Source organism: Schistocerca gregaria, chromosome 7 (genome assembly GCF_023897955.1).
Source record: "Schistocerca gregaria isolate iqSchGreg1 chromosome 7, iqSchGreg1.2, whole genome shotgun sequence".
Taxonomy (NCBI): Eukaryota; Metazoa; Arthropoda; class Insecta; order Orthoptera; family Acrididae; genus Schistocerca; species Schistocerca gregaria.
Window position 1 is genome coordinate 234803977 of NC_064926.1, and position 21219 is coordinate 234825195.

General features: G+C 40.5%; 1 protein-coding gene across 1 annotated transcript; it reads left to right on the forward strand.

Moving 5' to 3' along the window:
• Nucleotides 1–283: 283 nt before the first annotated feature.
• On the forward strand, nt 284–20771 carry LOC126281990 (myrosinase 1-like). The gene is made up of 11 exons (XM_049981376.1): nt 284–446; nt 658–791; nt 2715–2849; nt 5278–5400; nt 5479–5659; nt 7951–8045; nt 8210–8357; nt 14358–14473; nt 17493–17627; nt 17704–17810; nt 20478–20771. The coding sequence occupies exons 1-11, from the start codon at nt 311–313 to the stop codon at nt 20605–20607; spliced, it is 1440 nt and encodes a 479-aa protein (XP_049837333.1). The 5' UTR covers nt 284–310; the 3' UTR covers nt 20608–20771.
• The last annotated feature ends 448 nt before the right edge of the window (nt 20772–21219 follow it).

Here is a 21219-nt window from a genome sequence, read left to right on the forward strand (position 1 = left end):
AGTGTCAGCATTGCTAATGATCTGACTCACGCATTATCCAGACGAGAATAAATTAAACGTAACTGATAAGAAACCCTGTGCTGATATCACTCTGTAATGCTCAACAAGGTGCTTCGGTACCTTTCCGATAATATCGGTAAGAACAGGCGCTATCCTTATAGAAACATGCTGCTTAACGGACGATAACAGAAAATTAACTGATTTTATCTATTTCCGGATTTACAAACAACTTGCGAAATTATAGCCTAACTGCACTATATATACGTACAGCTTGCAGCAGGTCGTACAAAGGCAGTGAACACTCCCAACGATGAGGCTGCTAATCACCTTTACGGCTGTGCTGGCCTTTGCTTCTGCGCAGAATGCCACCAACCAATTCCCGGCTGACTTCATGTTTGGAGCTGCAACAGCCGCGTATCAGGTCGAAGGAGCCTGGAATGAAGATGGTGGGTTCAAAAGCATTAAGTGTATTCCACGACAATTTAAAAAATTGTAAAAGAAAACTTATTCGAAAACGTCCCGTTATGTTTAGCGTTTATAATAACGTGTGCGTTCAGTACCTTCCTTACTGTTACTTGTCCAAGTCAACAATATGCTTCCATGACAGTAGTTAATAGGTTAGACCATTTATTGTGACGTTCTTGCATCTGTGCACAGGCAAGGGAGAGAGCATTCAGGACTACATGTTCCACAACTATCCGGAATACATGATAGGAGAAGACAACGGGGACGTCGCCTGCGATTCCTACCATCAGTACCTGCAAGATGTGGAGATGCTGAAGACGCTCAACGTAAGTACAATTTCTAAAGGCAAGCTTATTAACTTTTTTTGCAGATTGCAACACCCCGTTTGTTCTCAAGATATTGTCTCCTGATTTTATTCGAGAAAAAATAAAACTGGGGACTGAGTTACTGATTATTAGTTTTGTACGACGTGTTCCGTAGACTATCTACAGAAATTGTGCTACTTGTTTCAGATTCATGTAGCATTCTGTCGGGAATTTATTTTTCTAAGCAAGCAGTTTGGGTACGAAAATAAAATATTAGGTACATTCCAGAAGCAGTTACAGCTTTTACCCTGTAGTAGACAATGTAAGAGTAGAACAAAGTAAAATACTTTCGTTGAAACGAAAATAAGAGGAGAGAAGATTGTCGTCAACGACTACGTAAATACTCATGAAAATAAGTAATGAAACAGATAGGATGGCGAAGGAATTCGGTCGGATACTTTCGAAACATAAAATTGTGTTCAAATTACTCTATTCAGGAAACTATGGAAAAGTGTTATGAAAACGGGATCAGAAACCCTCGCGTCGCTTTTGTGAGTTAATGCTTTAACCAGTGCGCCATATTTCCTTTCTCCCGAGACTTTCAGAGATGTTCATGATAGGTGCTGATATACAGAGATACAATATTCCTCTATTTCCCTGTGGGTCGGATATCAGTTGGTTACGTGTTAGATAAAGTGATTAATACTTGTGGAGTATCTTGACATTATCGTATTACTGTGGATTGTTATGGAATGGAAGACAAGGTAGTTGGGGAAATCGAATGGTGCCACGTAGAATTCTGGTTTCCATATTGTCGAGAGAGAGTACGAGCTTACGTTGCCAATGTTGTGAACCAGAAGAGCTACAATAGCAGGATTTCAAAATGTTAAAAAAAACTTCCAGAAGAAACGAATTACAACTAGCTATTCATATTCGAAACGATGGAATTTAATCAATTTACTCGTTTTTAATGTTTATTTCCAATGACTATATTTCAATAATTTGGTACCAGTTTTCTTACCGGGGGTTCTATGTAAGAAGAGTGGCGAGGAATTATAGTTACATTACTCCCTAAGGTATGTGCGTAGTCCTTAATTTTCGGTCTCCATTGTCGAATAAAATCATCCATTTCATAATTATAAGGTACCATTCTTGCATGTAACACAAGCTTCCTTATCGCTTGCCGGCCGGAGTGGCGGAGCGGTTCTGGGAGCTTCAGTCTGGAATCGCGCGGCCGCCACGGTCACAGGTTCGAATCCTGCCTCGGGAATGAATGCGTGTGATGTCCTTAGGTTAGTTAGGTTTAAGTAGTACTAAGTACTAGGGGACTGATGACCTCAGCTGTTAAGTTCCATAGTGCTCAGAGCCATTTGAATTTGAACCTTATCGCATTGTTCGCTCGTATCACCGTCTGTTTCATAATCTCTGTTATGATTATTATATATTTCCAGAATGATAAATAATTTTCAGGGTCACAGCATTAAATATTGTCTTTGATCACAAAAAGGCAGTGCGGTTCAAAGTTATATGTTCTCAATTTCTTGGCTTAGTCAACAAAAATATGTTTCAAATGGCTCTGAAACCAATGGGACTTAACTTCTGAGGTCATGTCTCCTAGAACTTAGAACTACTTGAACGTAACTAACGTAAGGACATCACAAACATCCATGCCCGAGGCAGGACTGGAACCTGCGACTGTAGCAGTCGCGCGGTTCCAGACCGTAGCGCCTAGAATCACTCAGCCACTCCGGCTGGCCAGCAAACAAACGGGAAAAATGTTATCCATTCTACGGCACATTACTTATTCTTCTATTATGCTGGTTTAACAGGTTTTTTATCGTTTTAGATATGCCTTAGTGGGTTCAGCAGTAATCTGATAATAAAGTATCATCTGTCAATCCCGAGACACTTCTTTGCAACTATTAATATTTCGTTTTCTAACAGGCGGACATCTATCGATTTTCGATCGCCTGGTCACGTGTGTTGCCTAACGGGGACCTCGACTTCATCAACCAGGCTGGTATCGACTACTACAACAACCTCATCGACGCCTTGATCGCCAACGGAATTCAGCCTCTGGTAAGTGGAGAATGATAATTTTCGTGTACTCTTTCTCATACAGTGAACCTCTCTTCCATTTTCAAACGCTAATAAGCGGCATATAGTGTAATTACAATTGATCCTGAGACAAAAAAAAAAAAGCAGCACGGATACTTTACAGCTATGTCAAAGTTAAGGCGAAACTATAGGCTGTCTATCTCACAAAATAAGTGGCCATATCCCATAGTCAGTCACCTATTTTGTAAATTGACTAATAAACTCAAATTTTCATTGATGTCATGGTTTTATACGAGAGGAACAGCACAACCCACATTCACTGGCTCATGAGTGAAATTAACGGCAATTTCTTACAAAATACTCCGAGAAACGAGTCAGTCATACGTGCCTTTCCCTGCATAGCGGATGTAGAGACCAAGGAGAACAGAAAGGGGATAGTGAGAAATTCAACCGTGCGACTGTACTTTACATTCCCTGTAAGTGAGCGTTCCATGTGGGTTAACAAAAAACAGTTGTCGACAGCAACCACCGAAGAAAGCGGTATCTAGATTGCCAATTGCGTCAGTGAGAGTGATATCAGAAAAGTAATTTCTGCGAATGTGCATACCTTCGTATGATAGCATGGAATGCTAGAGCTGCAGTTTTGTGCCCAAAGAATCTGAATGAATATTGTTCTTGACTGGATTAGTCTCAAGACTATTCCAGAACGGAAAAACAAACATAACAGACGGTCCGTACGTACTCTTCGGGAATTTGAGTAAACTTGTTCCATTTACTACTTTTTTAAAGTCTTTCCTGAGGTGTTTGGCGGTAAATAGTCATACAAATGAATCAGGAAAAAATACTACTCGTGACTGACTTCTTGCATCGGATTTGCATAGGCACCGTTTAGCACCTACGACGTCCGCCTACGGTAGCTGCGTGGTCAGCGCGGCAGACTGTCAATCCAAAGGGCCCAGGTTCGATTCCTGGCTGGGTCGGAAATTTTCTCCGCTCAGCGACTGGGTGTTGTGTTGTCCTAATCGTCATCATTTCATCCCCATCGACGCGCAAGTCACCGATGTGGCGTCAAATCGAAAGACTTGCACCATGCGAGCTGTCTGCCCGACGAGAGGCCCTCGTCACACGATAATATCATTATTAATACCTACGACAGTACGATTTTCCCAGCGAAGGGGTAACAAATGATATGCGCAAACCTCCCTCGTCAATCAGTCTATGTATCAGTGCGAAAAGCAGCACAATCCCAGCAGTTGTTCCTGATATTAACCGGTAACATACAAACGAAAGTGACGTGGGGAACTTAAGTTCAAAATATGTAGAGATAGAAAAAATTCCAGTGTATGCAAGATGGTCAGAAACAAGCTGAAAAGCATGTAAGGGTGTTGCAGGGTAGGTTTTGCTGAGGAATAATTGTTACAGAAAAAACACTACGTTGCACCATTTCAGAGTTAATTAGCATTAAATGTAGCCAGTTACGATATCGCTCGCAAACTCGAACGGCCCGGCGCATTTCCGTTGTTCTCATATCGTAGCTGATAGCGCACGAGACTTCTCAGCCTTCGGCTCTAGTTCGATTATTATTACCTTTCCAAGTCCAATGTTTCTATCGCTCTCTCTCTCGGTTTTAGGAAATCACACGAAGAACACGTTTGTCGACATCGGCCCTGGCGGTTCGATTGAATTCGCGACGCCAACAACCAATTTTCTTCGTAAATTCATTTCTCACCACAACGTCCTCTGCAACATGCTTATAAGCTTTGCAGACTGCTTCTGTGTATAAATGATAACTGCACCGACAAAATTTCGGTCCCTGTTCGGGGGATATTTTGTGAGGAGTTTGGTATAAGAGCCCCTTCACCTCCACTGGCTCGTGGTAGACACGTTCAGAGTACCAGAGTACACGTCAGAGCACAACAGGGACAGGTAGAAAGGCGTGCGCGTTAACACGTCAAGAGCAGTTAAAGGGATAACAAATAAAGCCACATTTGAATCAGTCTATCGCAAATCTACCATTCCTGCCAGTTATAAATATCTTGTACAAACCTTACGAGATGTGAACACTTATTTCGCATATCAGATTATGTTTATCTGCAATTTATTAAACTCCTAGCATCCTTGCCTGTTTACAAATGTATAGATGCCTACGTTCTGCAAGGATTATGGATTTACATTCCTAGAAATTCCAATGAAGATAAAAACCTCATATTTAGAACGAGGACATAACCGTTTCTTATCAAAGATAATTCGTTTGAAGGTTACTATCATATCACATAGGAACCATCAATATCTCCAAACCACCAGCTACAAACTTTTAACAGACATCGTCAAAGAACTACCATCGTTCTTGTTTGGCAGAATTCCGCAGACGTGAAGCTAATTACTTGACGAAAACATACGCTCTCTACATCGTTTCATGAAGTTTGAAATTGTTTTATGCCGTCTGTAGGTGACGATGTACCACTGGGACCTCCCTCAAGCACTGCAGTACATCGGAGGCTGGCCCAACGAGTTGCTGGTCGACTACTTCGTTGAATACGCCAGGTTACTCTTCCAAAACTTCGGAGATAGGGTAAGTTACAGTGCACTTGTAGCCTCGTTTTACAATCACTTTACCTGGCAGCATAACTGACTGTCTATTATTGCACAGGTGAAATGGTGGATCACATTCAACGAGCCACATCAGTTCACGATGGGCTACGCTATGTTGGGAGTGGCACCGTCTCAACCAGCTCCGGGCATCGGCGACTACCTGTCGACACACACCGTCATCAAAGCTCACGCCAGGGTCTGGCACATGTACGATGAGGAGTTCAGAGCCACACAGAACGGTCAGTGCCGCGGGACAGCATGAAAGTCACTTCTGATACATATGACTGTTTCAGTAGGTAAATATGTATGACAAGCCACTGACCACAGTCCACCGCGATACTTAATGGGGCTTTGTGCTGTTGCGGAGGATGACGTGATGAGGGAAGCGTGTACAATAACTGATCAAAATATCCGAACATCCCCATGTAATATGTAACTGAGCACTACATGCCGTGAGGGAGACATACGGGCCAGTATAAAAGTAGGTGAGGAGTATTGCATTTTCAGTAGAGAAGCAATAACAGCAGAATCGGTAGATCTGGAGAGCTCAGTGACTTCGAAGCTGAAGCAGGCATTCGATATCATCTAGGCACTGAATCCGTCAGGAACATTTTAACCCTTCTAACGTTGCCCATGACAACTGATGGTGATGTGATTGTGAAGTGGAAACAGGCACGAACGACTACAGAAGAAATATTGTTTGGATGGACTGGAATCGTAACGCTGCGGAGGTTGTTGTAAGAAATTGCATGAAATCAGTGGAAGTAATTAATAATGAGTTCCAAAGTGTTTCCAGCAGTCCAACTAGCAGTGTACCTGAGCGCAGAAAGTTTAAAATGGGGTACAGTAGTATAAAAGTTCCTCATTCATCTCTGTAGGCAATGCTAAGCGACTTTTTAAGTGGTGTAAAGAGTTACGCCACCTGATGGAGCATAGCTGTAAACAAGTAACTAGGAGCGATGAACAGTGCACTCAGATGGAAAGATTTCAATTTGGCGAATACCTGGAGAACATTACATGTCATGATATGTAATACTAACGGTAAAGTATAGGTGGGGGTGTTAATAGTGGTTAGCCTGTGGTTCCGCTGTTGTGCTTTAGCGAACACAGCATTGTGTACTCCTTACAGTAAACAGAACTGTTCGGAAACGGTGACCGTACCAACATGACAATGAAACGTGTCATTAAGCAGCATCTATGGTTCGTGGACAAGAACATGAAGTAACCTGCCCAAAGTTATCACCTGAACCCAATATGGGATTAGTTAGAAAATTTGCTTTGCACCATACCATGGTATCCAGCACTATCTTCCCTGATTCGGATTTTGAAGAAGAATGAGCTGCCATCGATAAACATCAATAAAAGCGTCTCCGGAAAGGAGAGTTCAAGCCGTCATAAAGGCGAAGGCGGGACACTCCGTACATTAATATGAAGATACATATGGACCGATAATATAAGCGAAGCAGCGATGATTCAGGAATCTGTTTACCGATGATACTGTCTGAAAGTGGAGAAACCGCTGACATAGGTGACTTTGACAAGGAGCCGATTACTATTGCATCGCGTCTCGAAACAATTGGAAATTGTGTAATTATCGTGGAAAAAGGTTGAAGAACTGTGAAACACCGAGTAGGCGACAAGGTTTTGTATATCTTCCCACGAAGTTGACGTCACATATCTTTCAGTTCCGTATACCTTGGTAGACGGCTATCTGCGGCAGTGTTGATGATTGAGTACAGTTCAAGTGTATCAGGGCAAAACGATTGGAGTGCATTGTTGTAAATAGGGTTTCAGAACAGAAGAACCCTGTGGGTTCCGGTGTTGCCCTAGTGATATAGTCTATTACGACTGCTGGTGGTTGCTCGATCATCAAGATTGAAATGTGGACTAATGAAAACATATCACCTGGTCGGATGAATAACCTTTCTTCCTGCTCTAGGTCGATGATAGTGTCTCATATGCCGTCAAACAGTGGAAAGGCTGTACAAAACATGCACCACACCACGCCCACAGACTGCTGGGCGATCGGTATGTTATGGACGACTTTCCCTGTGCTTCCATCCAACTTGCGGGAGTAAACTTGTCCAAACTACTTATCTTCCACGTTTTGAATCTATATTTTTAAAAGGGCCGTTTGAATACGTAGTTGTGGGCACGAATATCAATGGTGGCTAATATGCTCTTCTAAATTACGAACTTAACGTAAATAAGCCATATTCCCTGAGTTTACAAAAAAGAAATAAAATTCTTAGTGTAATACTTGTTGCCGAACTTTGTTTCAGTTACCCCACAATAATTTCATACAAAGAAATAAACGTGTTGGCATCTATGGAAAGAAGTACACAAGATTTTTTCCATGCTACAAATGAGGATATAAGTCTGTCTGATATCGGAGAACTTTGGATAAAATTAAATTATACTTTCTGATCCATCAGTATTATTTTATGCACCAGTTTAATAACTGTACACAATGACCTTCAGTAACATGATCTAATTTGTATGTACATGGATGTTTCGATATACTTTGCAGGTAGCGTGGGAATTACACTTAATATGGACTGGCCTGAACCAGAGACTAACTCGACAGAGGATGCAGAAGCAGCAGATAGAGCACGACAGTTTGTGGTGGGTATTGCAGCTCTGACGTCAACCAGTTGTATCTACTGTAACTCTTCAGTGTAATGTTGATTTCTTAGAGGGTGTAACGTATAGTAATCACGTGAAGTAAAATGTATATATGTAGAACATTGATGATTGAGAGAAAACTAACGTGTAGTTGTATACTGCAGATGGGTATGTTCGCACACCCTATCTACAGTCAGGATGGGGATTATCCGGCTGTGGTGCGACAGCAGGTGGACGCCAATAGTGCGGCTGAGGGGCGGCCCCGATCAAGGCTACCAACATTCACACAAGAGGAGATCGAGTACATTAGGGGTGAGTAACCAAGTTATCAGCTGCGCAAGTACATTGCGTATCAACAACTGTGGGCGTAACTTTACTGAAGACTGCCACTACATAAATGTGATGTAAATAGTTCTTCTCATATGTCCGTCCATCATAGATTAGTCGTCACGTCACAACGTGAAAGTGAGCGACAATGGATGCTGGGTTTCGTCCCACTAGAAGTGCTTGGCATTGATCTTGCTAGTGTGGTGCTGCAATCTGTCAACCACAAGAGTGAAACTACGGGTTTTTAAGGCTACGAAAGTACTGATTGTAATGACCATATGTTTTCAACACTATCATTCTTCTTGAGATATTAAGAAAATCCTTTTTTTTTATTTCACTGGACAATGTAATTTTATTTGCAGTCAGATTCATTGTGGGGAGTCAACTTTTGCCTGTATAACCAGTTTCAGTACTAGGAGTACACGTATATGGCAGCTGCCTTTTGACATTGCCGATCGTTTAAGAAATATGAACTCCCGAGATGTATCATTAACTTCAAAGGAAAGTATGAGGATAGGCTATCTGTGGAAGAGGTAAATGCTAAAACTGGTCTTAGCTGATTAAAAAATAGTGATATGACAGCAAATAAAGTAGTTTAGAAATAACTGACAACTGCAGACGCTCTGCGGGCATATACTTCAGTATTCCTGAAGTGGGGAACTGCTGTATTGTACCATGGTGATTACAGTGCGTAAAAAAGGTTCAGATGGCTCTATGCCCTATGGGACTTAACATGTGAGGTCTTCAGACCTCTAGACATAGAACTACTTACAACTAACTAAACTAAAGACATCACACACATCCATCCCTGAGGCAAGATTCGAACAGTGATCGTAGCAGCAGCGCTGTTCCGAACTGAAGCGCCTAGAATCACTCGGCAACAGCGGCCGGCTTCAGTGAGTACCTGAAAACAAACGAAAAACTATTTTCACAACCTGACTTTTTTCGAAATGATGATTAAAGCTTTATGACCACCCCCTGTGTGTGACGAAAATATTATTCCTCAACATATGAACTATTCAGTGTTACTCTTGCCTATGTAGCCAAGAGTGTAAGACAAGGAATAAGTGTAGGAGTCCTCTTCTAAAGAAACATTGACAGCTCAAAGGGATGAGGAGACAGGAAGCAACACTGTTAGTTACACCTTAACAGAAAACTGCACACTGTGCAGCAAGTAATGCGGTAAAAGCAGCTCCACTCCTATCAATTACAGAAAGCGCCTTGCGTTTCTCCTCGTGAATTTGAAGACTGATTTACAATGAACATACGGGCATGTGTACGGTCTATTAACCAGTCAATGTCTGGTACGGCCTATTAACCAGTCAATGACTGCTTAATAGGTCTTTATCTAACTCTATACCTAATAACTGCATCAGCGTTTACAGAACGTCTGCAAAACAGACTCACTCTCTTTTTTTTTTTTTTTGTGACCCCTATGCACCATCTTTGAAAACATTCTCACAGCACTGTGCTAGCAGCAGTACAAAAACGTTTGGTGGGCTATGTAGTCTAGCTACACGACTTGGTACTCTCATCAACATGCGAGTGGCGATGATGAAACTCAGTGAAGGTGGTACTAAAAGTGCTTCTTTCCTGTGGTTTGCCATAATTTGAAACCGAAGATATTTTACTCTAACGTGACAGTAATCTCAACAGAAAACAACGTCTTCTGATTCGTGTTTCCGAGAAAATAAAGTGAACTATGTGCGAAGGCTGGATTTCCCAAAGCCTCCACCAATACCCCTACGTTGTTGTTGTTGTCTTCAGTCCTGTGACTGGTTTGATGCAGCTCTCCATGCTACTCTATCCTGTGCAAGCCTCTTCATCTCCCAGTACCTACTGCAACCTACATCCTTCTGAATCTGCTTAGTGTATTCATCTCTTGGTCTCCCTCTACAATTTTTACCCTCCACGCTGCCCTCCAATACTAAATTGGTGATCCCTTGATGCCTCAGAACATGTCCTACCAACCGATCCCTTCTTCTGGTCAAGTTGTGCCACAAACTACTCTTCTCCCCAATCCTATTCATTACTTCCTCATTAGTTACGAGATCTACCCACCTAATCTTCAGCATTCTTCTGTAGCACCACATTTCGAAACCTTCTATTCTCTTCTTGTCCAAACTAGTTATCGTCCATGTATCACTTCCATACATGGATACCCTCCATACAAATACTTTCAGAAATGACTTCCTGACACTTAAATCTATACTCGATGTTAACAAATTTCTCTTCTTCAGAAACGCTTTCCTTGCCATTGCCAGTCTACATTTTATATCCTCTCAACTTCGACCATCATCAGTTATTTTTCTCCCCAAATAGCAAAACTCCTTTGCTACTTTAAGTGTCTCATTTCCTCATCTAATTCCCTCAGCATCACCCGACTTAATTCGACTACATTCCATTATCCTCGTTTTGCTTTTGTTGATGTTCATCTTATATCCTCCTTTCAAGACACTGTCCATTCCGATCAACTGCTCTTCCAAGTCCTTTGCTGTCTCTGACAGAATTACAATGTCATTTGCGAACCTCAAAGCTTTTATTTCTTCTCCATGGATTTTAGTACCTACTCCGAAATTTTCTTTTGTTTCCTTTACTGCTTGCTCAATATACAGATTGAATAACATCGGGGAGAGGCTACAACCCTGTCTTACTCCCTTCCCAACTACTGCTTCCCTTTCATGTCCCTCGACTCTTATAACTGCCATCTGGTTTCTGTATAAATTGTAAATAGCCTTTCGCTCCCTGTATTTTACCCCTGCCATCTTTAGAATTTGAAAGAGAGTATTCCAGTCAACATTGTCAAAAGCTTTCTCTAAGTCTACAAATGCTAGAAACGTAGGTTTGCCTTTCCGTAATCTTTCTTCTAAGAAAAGTCGTAAGGTCAGTATTGCCTCACGTGTTCCAGTATTTCTACGGAATCCAAACTGATCTTCCCCGAGGTCGGCTTCTACTAGTTTTTCCATCCGTCTATACAGAATTCGTGTTAGTATTTTGCAGCTGTGGCTTATTAAACTGATTGTTCGGTAATTTTCACATCTGTCAACACCTGATTTCTTTGGGATTGGAATTATTATATTCTTCTTGAAGTCTGAGGGTATTTCGCCTGTCTCATACATCATGCTCACCAGATGGTACAGTTTTGTCAGGACTGGCTCTCCCAAGGCTGTCAGTAGTTCCAATGGAATGTTGTCTACTCCGGGGGCCTTGTTTCGACTCAGGTCTTTCAGTACTCTATCAAACTCTTCACGCAGTATCATATCTCCCATTTCATCTTCATCTCCATCGTCTTCCATTTCCATAATATTGTCCTCAAGTACATCGCCCTTGTATAGACCCTCTATATACTCCTTCCACCTTTCTGCTGTCCCTTCTTTGCTCATAACTGGGTTTCCATCTGAGCTCTTGATAGTCATACAAGTGGTTCACTTATCTCCAAAGGTCTCTTTAATTTTCCTGTAGGCAGTATCTATCTTACCCCTAGTGAGATAAGCCTCTACATCCTTACATTTGTCCTCTAGCCATCCCTGCTTAGCCATTTTGCACTTCCTGTGGATCTCATTTTTGAGACGTTTGTATTCCTTTTTTGCCTGCTTCTTTTACTGCATTTTTATATTTTCTCGTTTCATCAATTAAATTCAATATTTCTTGTGTTACCCAAGGATTTCTACTAGCCCTCGTCATTTTACCTACTTGATTCTCTGCTGCCTTCACTACTTCATCCTTCAAAGCTACCCATTCTTCTTCTACTATATTTCTTTTCCCCATTTCTGTCAGTTGTTCCCTTATGCTCTCCCTGAAACTCTGTACAACCTCTGGTTCTTTCAGTTTATCCAGGTCTCATCTCCTTAAATTCCCACCTTTTTGCTGTTTCTTCATTTTTGATCTACAGTTCATAACCAATAGATTGTGGTCAGAGTCCACATCTACCCCTGGAAATGTCTTACAATTTAAAACCTTGTTCCTAAATCTCTGTCTTACCATTATATAATCTATCTGATACCTTTTAGTATCTCCAGGGTTCTTCCATGTATACAGCCTCCTTTCATGATTCTGTAACCAAGTGTTAACTATGATTAAGTTGTGGTCTGTGCAAAATTCTACCAGGCGGCTTCCTCTTTCATTTCTTAGCCACAATCCATATTCACCTACTACGTTTTCTTCTCTCCCTTTTCCTACACTGGAATTCCAGTCACCCATGACTATTATATTTTCGTCTCCCTTCACTATCTGAATAATTTCTTTTATTTCATCATACATTTCTTCAATTTCTTCGTCATCTGCAGATCTAGTTGGCATATAAACTTGTACTACTGTAGTAGGTGTGGGCTTCGTATCTATCTTGGCCACAATAATGTGTACTATGCGGTTTGTAGTAGCTTACCTGCATTCCTATTTTCCTATTCATTATTAAACCTACTCCTGCATTAACCCTATTTGATTTTGTGTTTATAACCCTGTAGTTACCTGACCAGAAGTCTTGTTCCTCATGCCACTGAACTTCACTAATTCCCACTATATCTAACTTTAACCTATCCATTTCCCTTTTTCCATTTCCCTTTTTAAATTTTCTAACCTACCGGCTCAATTAAGGGATCTGACATTCCACACTCCGATCCATAGAAGGACCGTTTTCTTTCTCCTGATAACGGCATCCTCTTGAGTAGTCCCCCCCCCCCCCCCCCGGAGATCCGAATGGGGACTATTTTACCTCCGGAATATTTTAGCCAAGAGGATGCCATCATTATTTAATCATACAGTAAAGCTGCATGCCCTCAGGAATAATTACGGCCGTAGTTTCCCCTTTCTTTCAGCCGTTTGCAGTACCAGCACAGCAAGGCCGTTTTGGTTGTTGTTACAAGGCCAGATCAGTCAATCATCCAGACTGTTGCCCTTGCAACTACTGAAAAGGCTGCTGCCCCTCTTCAGGAATTACATGTTTGTCTGGCCTCTCAACAGATACCCCTCCATTGTGGTTGTACCTACGTTACGGCTATCTGTATCGCTGACGCACGCAAGACTCCCCACCAACGACAAGGTCCATGGTTCATAGGGGGGAATATCTGTGCTGCATATTTGCTCGCTCACATCACGACAACCTCTTTCCACCTTTCACAACGAAGAACTGAAACAAATTCCACAGTTAGTGCATACGCACTTAGTTGAGGGCATTCATCAAGGTTGAGCAGCGAGCTACCTTACACATATCTTCTGCTTTCAGAAATAATGGAAGTTGCTGTAAAAAAAAAACCAAGTGATGTGATTCTAAAAGATTCATGGCAACATTGAACATTACATTTTTATTTCGTACGTCTTGGTATTCGATCTTCTTGTAACACATGACGACTGATTCTTGCAACAGAAGTGTTCTGTACCATTTCATGCATAGCGTTCACCAGGCGTTTATTCTAGTATAGAAAAGATTTCTATTTGCTGTAAAGCTTCTGAAAGATTTTAATTTTTGGTAAGTTTTTTTTATAATAAGTGGTATCCAATCTTTTGATCATACACACTCTTAAAAACATAGAAAATACAAATGTTGTCTGTAAGTATTCGGTATCTGTTTTCTAATTCCATGGTTATAGGTGTATATTTCTTGATGATACAAAAGAGCTATTACACGATTGCGGTAGTTAAATATAAGGTACGTTATTCATGACAAAACAGTGAACCGGACAAAACTTGTACTTCGATAGGAGTCTTTAGAGCTAAGTGAATTACCATTTGCACTTTCCGAGTCCATCTCAGAGAGCGACTGAATGATTCAAATCGGCACAAGTTACTTCCTCGTGTATCTGTCTTTATAATACGCATTCACGTAAATCATTATTCGTATTTAATTATTATATAATGGTCGTTACACAATGAAAGCATTCTTTAGTTGATTGAGTGTCAAGCAAAACGTTACAAATCTGTTGGTAAGGCTAGACCTTTCATCTCGCTTTAACAGTTAAATGAAATCGTGTGAAACATACTTTGTTACAGGTTCGGCAGACTTCTTTGGGATGAATCACTACAACACGACTTTCGTGACTCCAGGTCTCACAGGCGAATCACCATCCAAAACGCGGGACACTGCTGTAATTACATCGGATCCTGTGGTAAGCTGAAAGTACTGTTTGTACTAAGGTGCAAGGGACCACAATGTGTTAGTAAAAAGACGTTTGAAGGCACTAGAGCGTTTGCAAATTGGCGGTCGCAAAGGCAAGAAAACGGTGATACCGCATTTGCTATTTCTCACAGCTCTAGCCAGCCAGGGCATAACGTTTTTGCGTTGAAACATTGCAGGGCGCGGATGTAAACCGGAACAAAACAAAGCTGCCGTTTAGTTCCCAATAATCAAAAGCCATTTTTCCGGTAGAAGGTATTCTAAGATTCTGTGCAGACTTTCATAACTGGGTTTCATATTTAATTTCTTTCCAAACATGTCATTAAAAAAATGCGCAGTACGTGACATAGAACCAAAGTCAACATGTTGATGTAGCATTAATTAATTTATTTTTATTTTTACTGTTTTATGAATCACTACATTAGATAAAATTTCAGTTGAAGTTTCCAGTATTTAAGCTTTTGGGAAAAGGCTGCAGTTATTGTTATTATTATTATTATTATTATTATTATTGTCTCAAAGGTAGGTTATGAGAATTTTTAGTTTTGTCAATGTCATTCTTGTTAAATATGTACATTTCAGAAACTGAACTATTTCACAATAAGTTCATTTCTTAACTTAATTATGAAAATATATGTTTACAAGTTGTCTTCTTTCTATCTCATTCTCTTTTTCTCACAGTCGCAGTTTTACAAGTTATGTAGGTTAATATCTTTTCCGATTGTAATTAATGTCTTATTTAGACTAAAGACAACTTATCGCAGCCACGAAAGATGCTATTAACATATTTAACTTTCAAACACTTATGTATTGACCACTGATTCTCACACACAGAAATGAATTAAGATGAGCACATGTGTAGCTTTATGATTTTCTCAGAAGAGGCAGTGAGTTACAGCCATTTTAGAATTAACGGATATGCAACAAAAAATTAATGCTACTCCACATATTAGGTAGACTGATACTACAGAACTAAAAATTCAAAAGAAGAATCACAAATAGCACTATTGATAGTTTAAAAACTATTTATGGCAGGGTTTTTGTATAAAAAAATATACTTTCATATATCTATATTCGGGCACTACTGAATGACCCAACTTTTTCGTAAATAGATCGAACTAAGTGATCTCTCTAATTCAACCCCTGGATTTACTTGTACTTAATAATCTATGCAAATACAAGCCAATGTAAAGAACTGTTTTTAAATCAGCAAAATGTTTAAAAAAGTAAATAATTGATGAATTAGTTGAAGGAGCTATTCACTAGATTCAGGTATTTATGAAGGTGGATTATAAACAATTCAATTTACGTTACTTCGAAATAATATCTTCAGTCGCAACAGGGTAATATCAGTTTTTTTTAATATTTAGTAAATGTCCCGTAACTCTGAAAGAAACAATGAGAGAATAAATAACGAAATTGGAAACAAACTATTTTACTAGTAATTTTTGTCACTACACAATAAATTCCACTGTACACAGTATTACATCTAAAAGAATTATTTGAATATAGCTATCTTAACACGTAATTTGACACCAACCTCGTTTTACAACTTACACTGATAATTGCATTAATGGAAATGGGATGTACGTTTCCTGTGTGCCTTAAGTATCCAGAAGCACAATCTCACACAAATAACAAAGACTCAAGGAGCATATGTAAAAGAGCTAGTACCATTTGTAAAGAACTAAGAGACAGCAACAACTGTAGCTAATGAACTGAATAAAAATACAACAAATAACCCTGGAGTAATGTAATAATCTGATGAAGCCTAGTTATTTAGCATCACTTGTATAAAAGACAGATGCAAGCATAATAAAAAAATGTTAATATCAATAACTGTAATACGAAACCGGGGAATCTTGAGTCTCAAGTACTATTATACATATTATAAATACACGAATATAACGATTTTAATCAAAAAGAGCAAAGACGATAGTCGAGTTGCTGTCAAGTTACTACAGCCTGACAGATGGGTGTTAGCTAGGCAACGCCAGCAACGATCATGTATTGTACACCTCTTCCTGCTAAAATTATTTGTTATGTGCTGCACTAGGCGAAGGTTGGGGGGGGGGGGGGTGAAAACGGTAACGAGTGATACTTAAAAAAAAATTATTGGGAGCGACGAAATATAGTGTCGCACTGATAGTCGAAGAAACGTATTCAGTTTCTAAGATTGGTAACGCACGTGCGTACACTAGCGCTCAGATTGGAAGTAAGCGTCTCAAGTCCAATTTGAAGATTCAGTATTCTGAGCCAGTATTTGGCTACTATGAAGACGAATGGTGATGGCGTAAATTCATGACCAGGAGACATTGCGTCACTGTGATGGATTATATTCTAACTCACATTGCAGTGCCACTTGGAGTGAGGGAACGTACACTGCTGATGGTAACACGTCCGTCGGATGGGAAGATCCGTTCAAAAATCACATGTTGATTTTAGAGAGAAGCAGTGTACGCTTGCATCGTGTTTCAGTTTCCGGCTTCGTTTTATGGGGATCAACATAAACACAACACTACACTACAAAACTATGTGTCACTGTCGTGCTCAGAACAATTGATACTTCAAAACAGGCCAGAAGAAGGGAACAGCAGATGACCTCCACTAGCGACTTATTCAGAACGTCAATTTGGAATTCTAGGCTCTGCTCCCAAGTCTCATTATCTTGGTAGAGTACTAACATTGACTTTCTTGCTGGGACATATCCCTGTGCACATATGTTCTATACAATATGGTTATTGGAGGGACTGAGAAAAGAAATCTATTGAAATTACTACATTGTATTAATACTTTTAAGAAAGTGCCAAAAATTACTCTGTGGACAGATTTAGTGCTTTTTTCTGTTCAAATACAGAACTGTAATAATTGTATGGAAACAATACAGCCATACCAGATTGTAACCAGTGTGGGATAAACTGCCAACAAACTGTATATTATATCTGAGCATCCATCTTGCATAAATAAGTGGAAATAAGAATAATTTCTGTAATAAGTATCTTAACTTTCAGCGCCTTCCTTGGGGTTTGCGGAAGCAACTTAACTGGGTGGCCACTCAGTATCCAGGATATCCTATCATTATAACAGAAAACGGTCGCTTGAATTTTGGAGGACGGAATGATACTGACCGCATCGAATACTACACTGTAAGTAGTAATGTCCACACAATTATAGTAACCATTTCATTACCTGCAACGTACTGTATTGGTGTATCATTTCCAGGAATATCTCGGAGCTATGTTAGAGGCGATAAACACTGACGGTGTTCCGGTTATCGGCTATACCGCGTGGAGTCTCATAGACACTATCGAATGGAACTTGGGATTCACGTGAGTAATTGTAATACTTTCATGTGTTAATTGACATAATACATATAAAACATCAATATATTTACTTGTCAATAGAGCATTACGTAATTGTGCGAGCTTAGTGCAATGTATTGTCAAGTTGATTACTCTGAAATTTTATACAAGGCTTCACTTCGTTAAAGGGAGTTGACATGGACTGAAAACAGAGAGAGTAAAAGTCAGCCAGTCAGAGACAGATAGATAGATAGTGAGTGAGTGAGTGAGAGAGAGAGAGAGAGAGAGAGAGAGAGAGAGAGAGAAGACAGCGGCAATATGTGATCAGCAGGGTTGTTTCAAGGACCATGATTTGGAAGATTGACTAACCTGACTAACTTACCAAGCGAAATACATTGCCGTCTCTACCAAGTGAATGACAAATCTTCTTTATCAAGATCGTTCTCTAAAACGTCCAACTCCATCGCATATACTTTTCGTCCTAATGATGCAACAGTTTCGAGACCGGGTACCTTCACCCACCGTCAGCAAGCGTGACTGTGGCGCTCGTAGGAGACACCAGACACACGAACTGGAAGAATGTATAATACATCACATTGAAGAGAACACCTTAGAAGGTACACGATCCACTTATTTGGCTATTAATGAGTGGAACTGCAAAAAAAGTTATGTACTGGGTCAGGTTTAAGCGGTTACATGTGAAAGTGGTCACATTACAAACATGTTTTGAAAACGTCATACCACAGAAGCAGTATGTTTACGGAAATGGGTTTTAATTAAGATTATTATTTACTCACTCTCCTCTATAAGCCCTAGAAGTGAATAACGGAAATTTCCTAGAACTCTGTGTATGCATTTTGCAATTCCATGATTATTGTCACTTCATTGTATATGTTAAGTCAGTGATAGCATCAGTGGTTAGAATAATTCTGTCCACTTATACCTAATCCACGCAATCATTTAGAACAATTTCCATATATACTTTGCATGGTAATTTGGGATTGAGTGTGAAGAAATATGGGTTGAACATAAATAAACCCTCAAACTGCAGGGACGGACTCCTGTCTTCAAATGGAGGAATAAATGTCCTACGAACATATGTAAGCAAATATTGCACATCGTCGCCACAGTGGATTGCTCTGACGAATCAAAGTTCCTATCACCAAGTGCCGTCTGCTCCTTGTGTATTGGAGGCTATGTGTTTGACGCTGCCTACTGTAAGCAGCCGAATAGTCCGATATTAACGACAGGAAGAAGGCGAGATTATGTCTGTGTACCAAAACAAGTATCCTCACAGATACCAAATTCGTCACACAACATTTCGAGCCCTTATTGGGCGTTTGTGTGATCACGTGTCCTTTCAAACAGGTGAACGCGCAGGGAGACGGCGGACTGTGCATAAACCAAATTTGGAGGACCCGATTTTACAGGATATTAACACGAACACTAATACAAATCCTGGCGAATGGCACGCCAACGTTGTGTGAGGCAAAATAAGATTATGTGTACCCTGCGTGACAACCACTAATATCCCTATGATATGAAACGAGTGCAAAGATTATCAGCAGCAGATATCGTTCAATGGGAAGAATTTTAAAGATAGATTTCTCACGAGACCATCACAATTATGTTTTTCTTATCAGTGACCTTCACCAATGAAGCAACCTTACCAGAAATGGCCGCATCAGTATGCATAATCGTCATTTCACGGCTACAGACCATTCTTGGGATATGCTTGAGGCATCCCATCGGCATCGGTTCAGCACCACTGTGTGGGCTGGCATCCTTGGCGATCACATACTTGGATCGGATTTTATTCCACGACGTCTCGAGGGAGGAACATATGTGGACTTCCTGCGGAATATTCTGCCTGGGCTTGACAATCTGCCTTTGGCAACATGGCAGGTTATGTGATTTCTGCATGACAAGAACACCCCAATTCGCTGACACCTTAACAACATCTTCCCCAGACGTTGTGTAGAAAGCGAAGGACCTGAAGCACGGCCTCCTAGATCACCAGACTTAAACTCCCTGCATTTTTAACGCTGGATGTATTTGAAAAGCATTGTGCATGCTGAACCAATTCGTGATATGCAGACCCTTAAACAGCAAGTTATTCGGAGAGAGGCTGGAACTTGGGAAACAGTGCGGCAGTCCAGGATGCAACATGTGAACGCGTACATTGCGTAACATGGAGCCGACTTTCAACATCAATCTGAAGGTGGATGCGATGTTGCTCTGTACTGTGTTTCGGGGCGATTGGTTGTTGCATGCACACCGCTCATTGACGATCACATGTTTATAGGACCTTTTTTTATCCATTGCCAGTCAGGAAACGGTGCGTGATTTTTGTCGGTTCAACCTGTATATGCTAGTGGAAATCTGGTCAGTAAGCTACCCATATTCGTAAGGTAAGACATTTGAAGCCCAAAAGTCGCTAAAATGAATCGATATCTGTCGTTACTATCTAGTGGCTGAATATTTGGAATACCGGAAAGCAAACCCAAGGATGACACAAAATCGAATAATATTCGTACTTACTGTCTAGTTCAGTGTAACATAACTACTTGTACTAGCTGCTACTGTCATGTAATGATTTTCTCATCCCACATAAGTGATTGTCTCATGTTTTCACGTAAGCATTGCTGTATCATTACATTTGAATGAAATGAACTTTCATATGTCTCTTTACAGGGTTACGTACGGGCTGTGCGAGGTGGACAAAACCAGTCCAAACAAGACGAGGACACCCAAGGAATCGGCTGCCTTCATGTCAGAAGTGTTCCGCACCAAGCAGCTGCCCAGCCAGTACAAACTGTATTAGATATCGCCTACACCACACAAGCCACATAGTAGAATGCCAACGTAATGTTTAATTAAATCAGTTAATAAACGCAATTGAGTTACATGTAGCAATGGATGTGAATGCAGATCTGTCGACATGCTTCCTATGTAAACAAGTTTCTAAAAATAAACTTTGTACTTTGATATCCTGTTTCTCATCATTTCAGAAGGTACAGGAGCAAGTAGTGCCCTCACAGTCTCACCTGAAGCACAAAATAAGAAAAATGGGTGTTAACATCATACTGGTCGCAAGACTGGGGACGTAAAAAATACCCGCACACATGTTCTTGTCTGCACAAAGGATTTTACAAAAATCGTAATATATACAAAAATGTAGGCCATTTCTCTTTTCAAGACTAAAGTGAAAGGGGATAGAGTTGGAGGCCGGGGTGAATGGTCCCCACTATCGTTCAGCAAAGCAGTCGGTAGGTTCTTCAGAACCTTGGAGAAAGATATACGTGAAGTGCCTTCCTTTTGCTGAAGACCTAGCAGTAATCATCGAGCCTTCCGAGGAAGCCAACGACACCATCAAGAACCTTTATAAGACCGGCATTGAGCTCAGAATCTATATCCCTTACAAAAAATATACAAT

Coding starts and splice junctions, on each gene's coding strand:
- LOC126281990 (XM_049981376.1), top strand. CDS start 311: ATGAGGCTGCTAATCACCTTTACGGCTGTGCTGGCCTTTGCTTCTGCG. Junction 447..657: donor AGGAGCCTGGAATGAAGATG/GTGGGTTCAAAA, acceptor ATCTGTGCACAG/GCAAGGGAGAGAGCATTCAG. Junction 5,401..5,478: donor TCCAAAACTTCGGAGATAGG/GTAAGTTACAGT, acceptor ATTATTGCACAG/GTGAAATGGTGGATCACATT.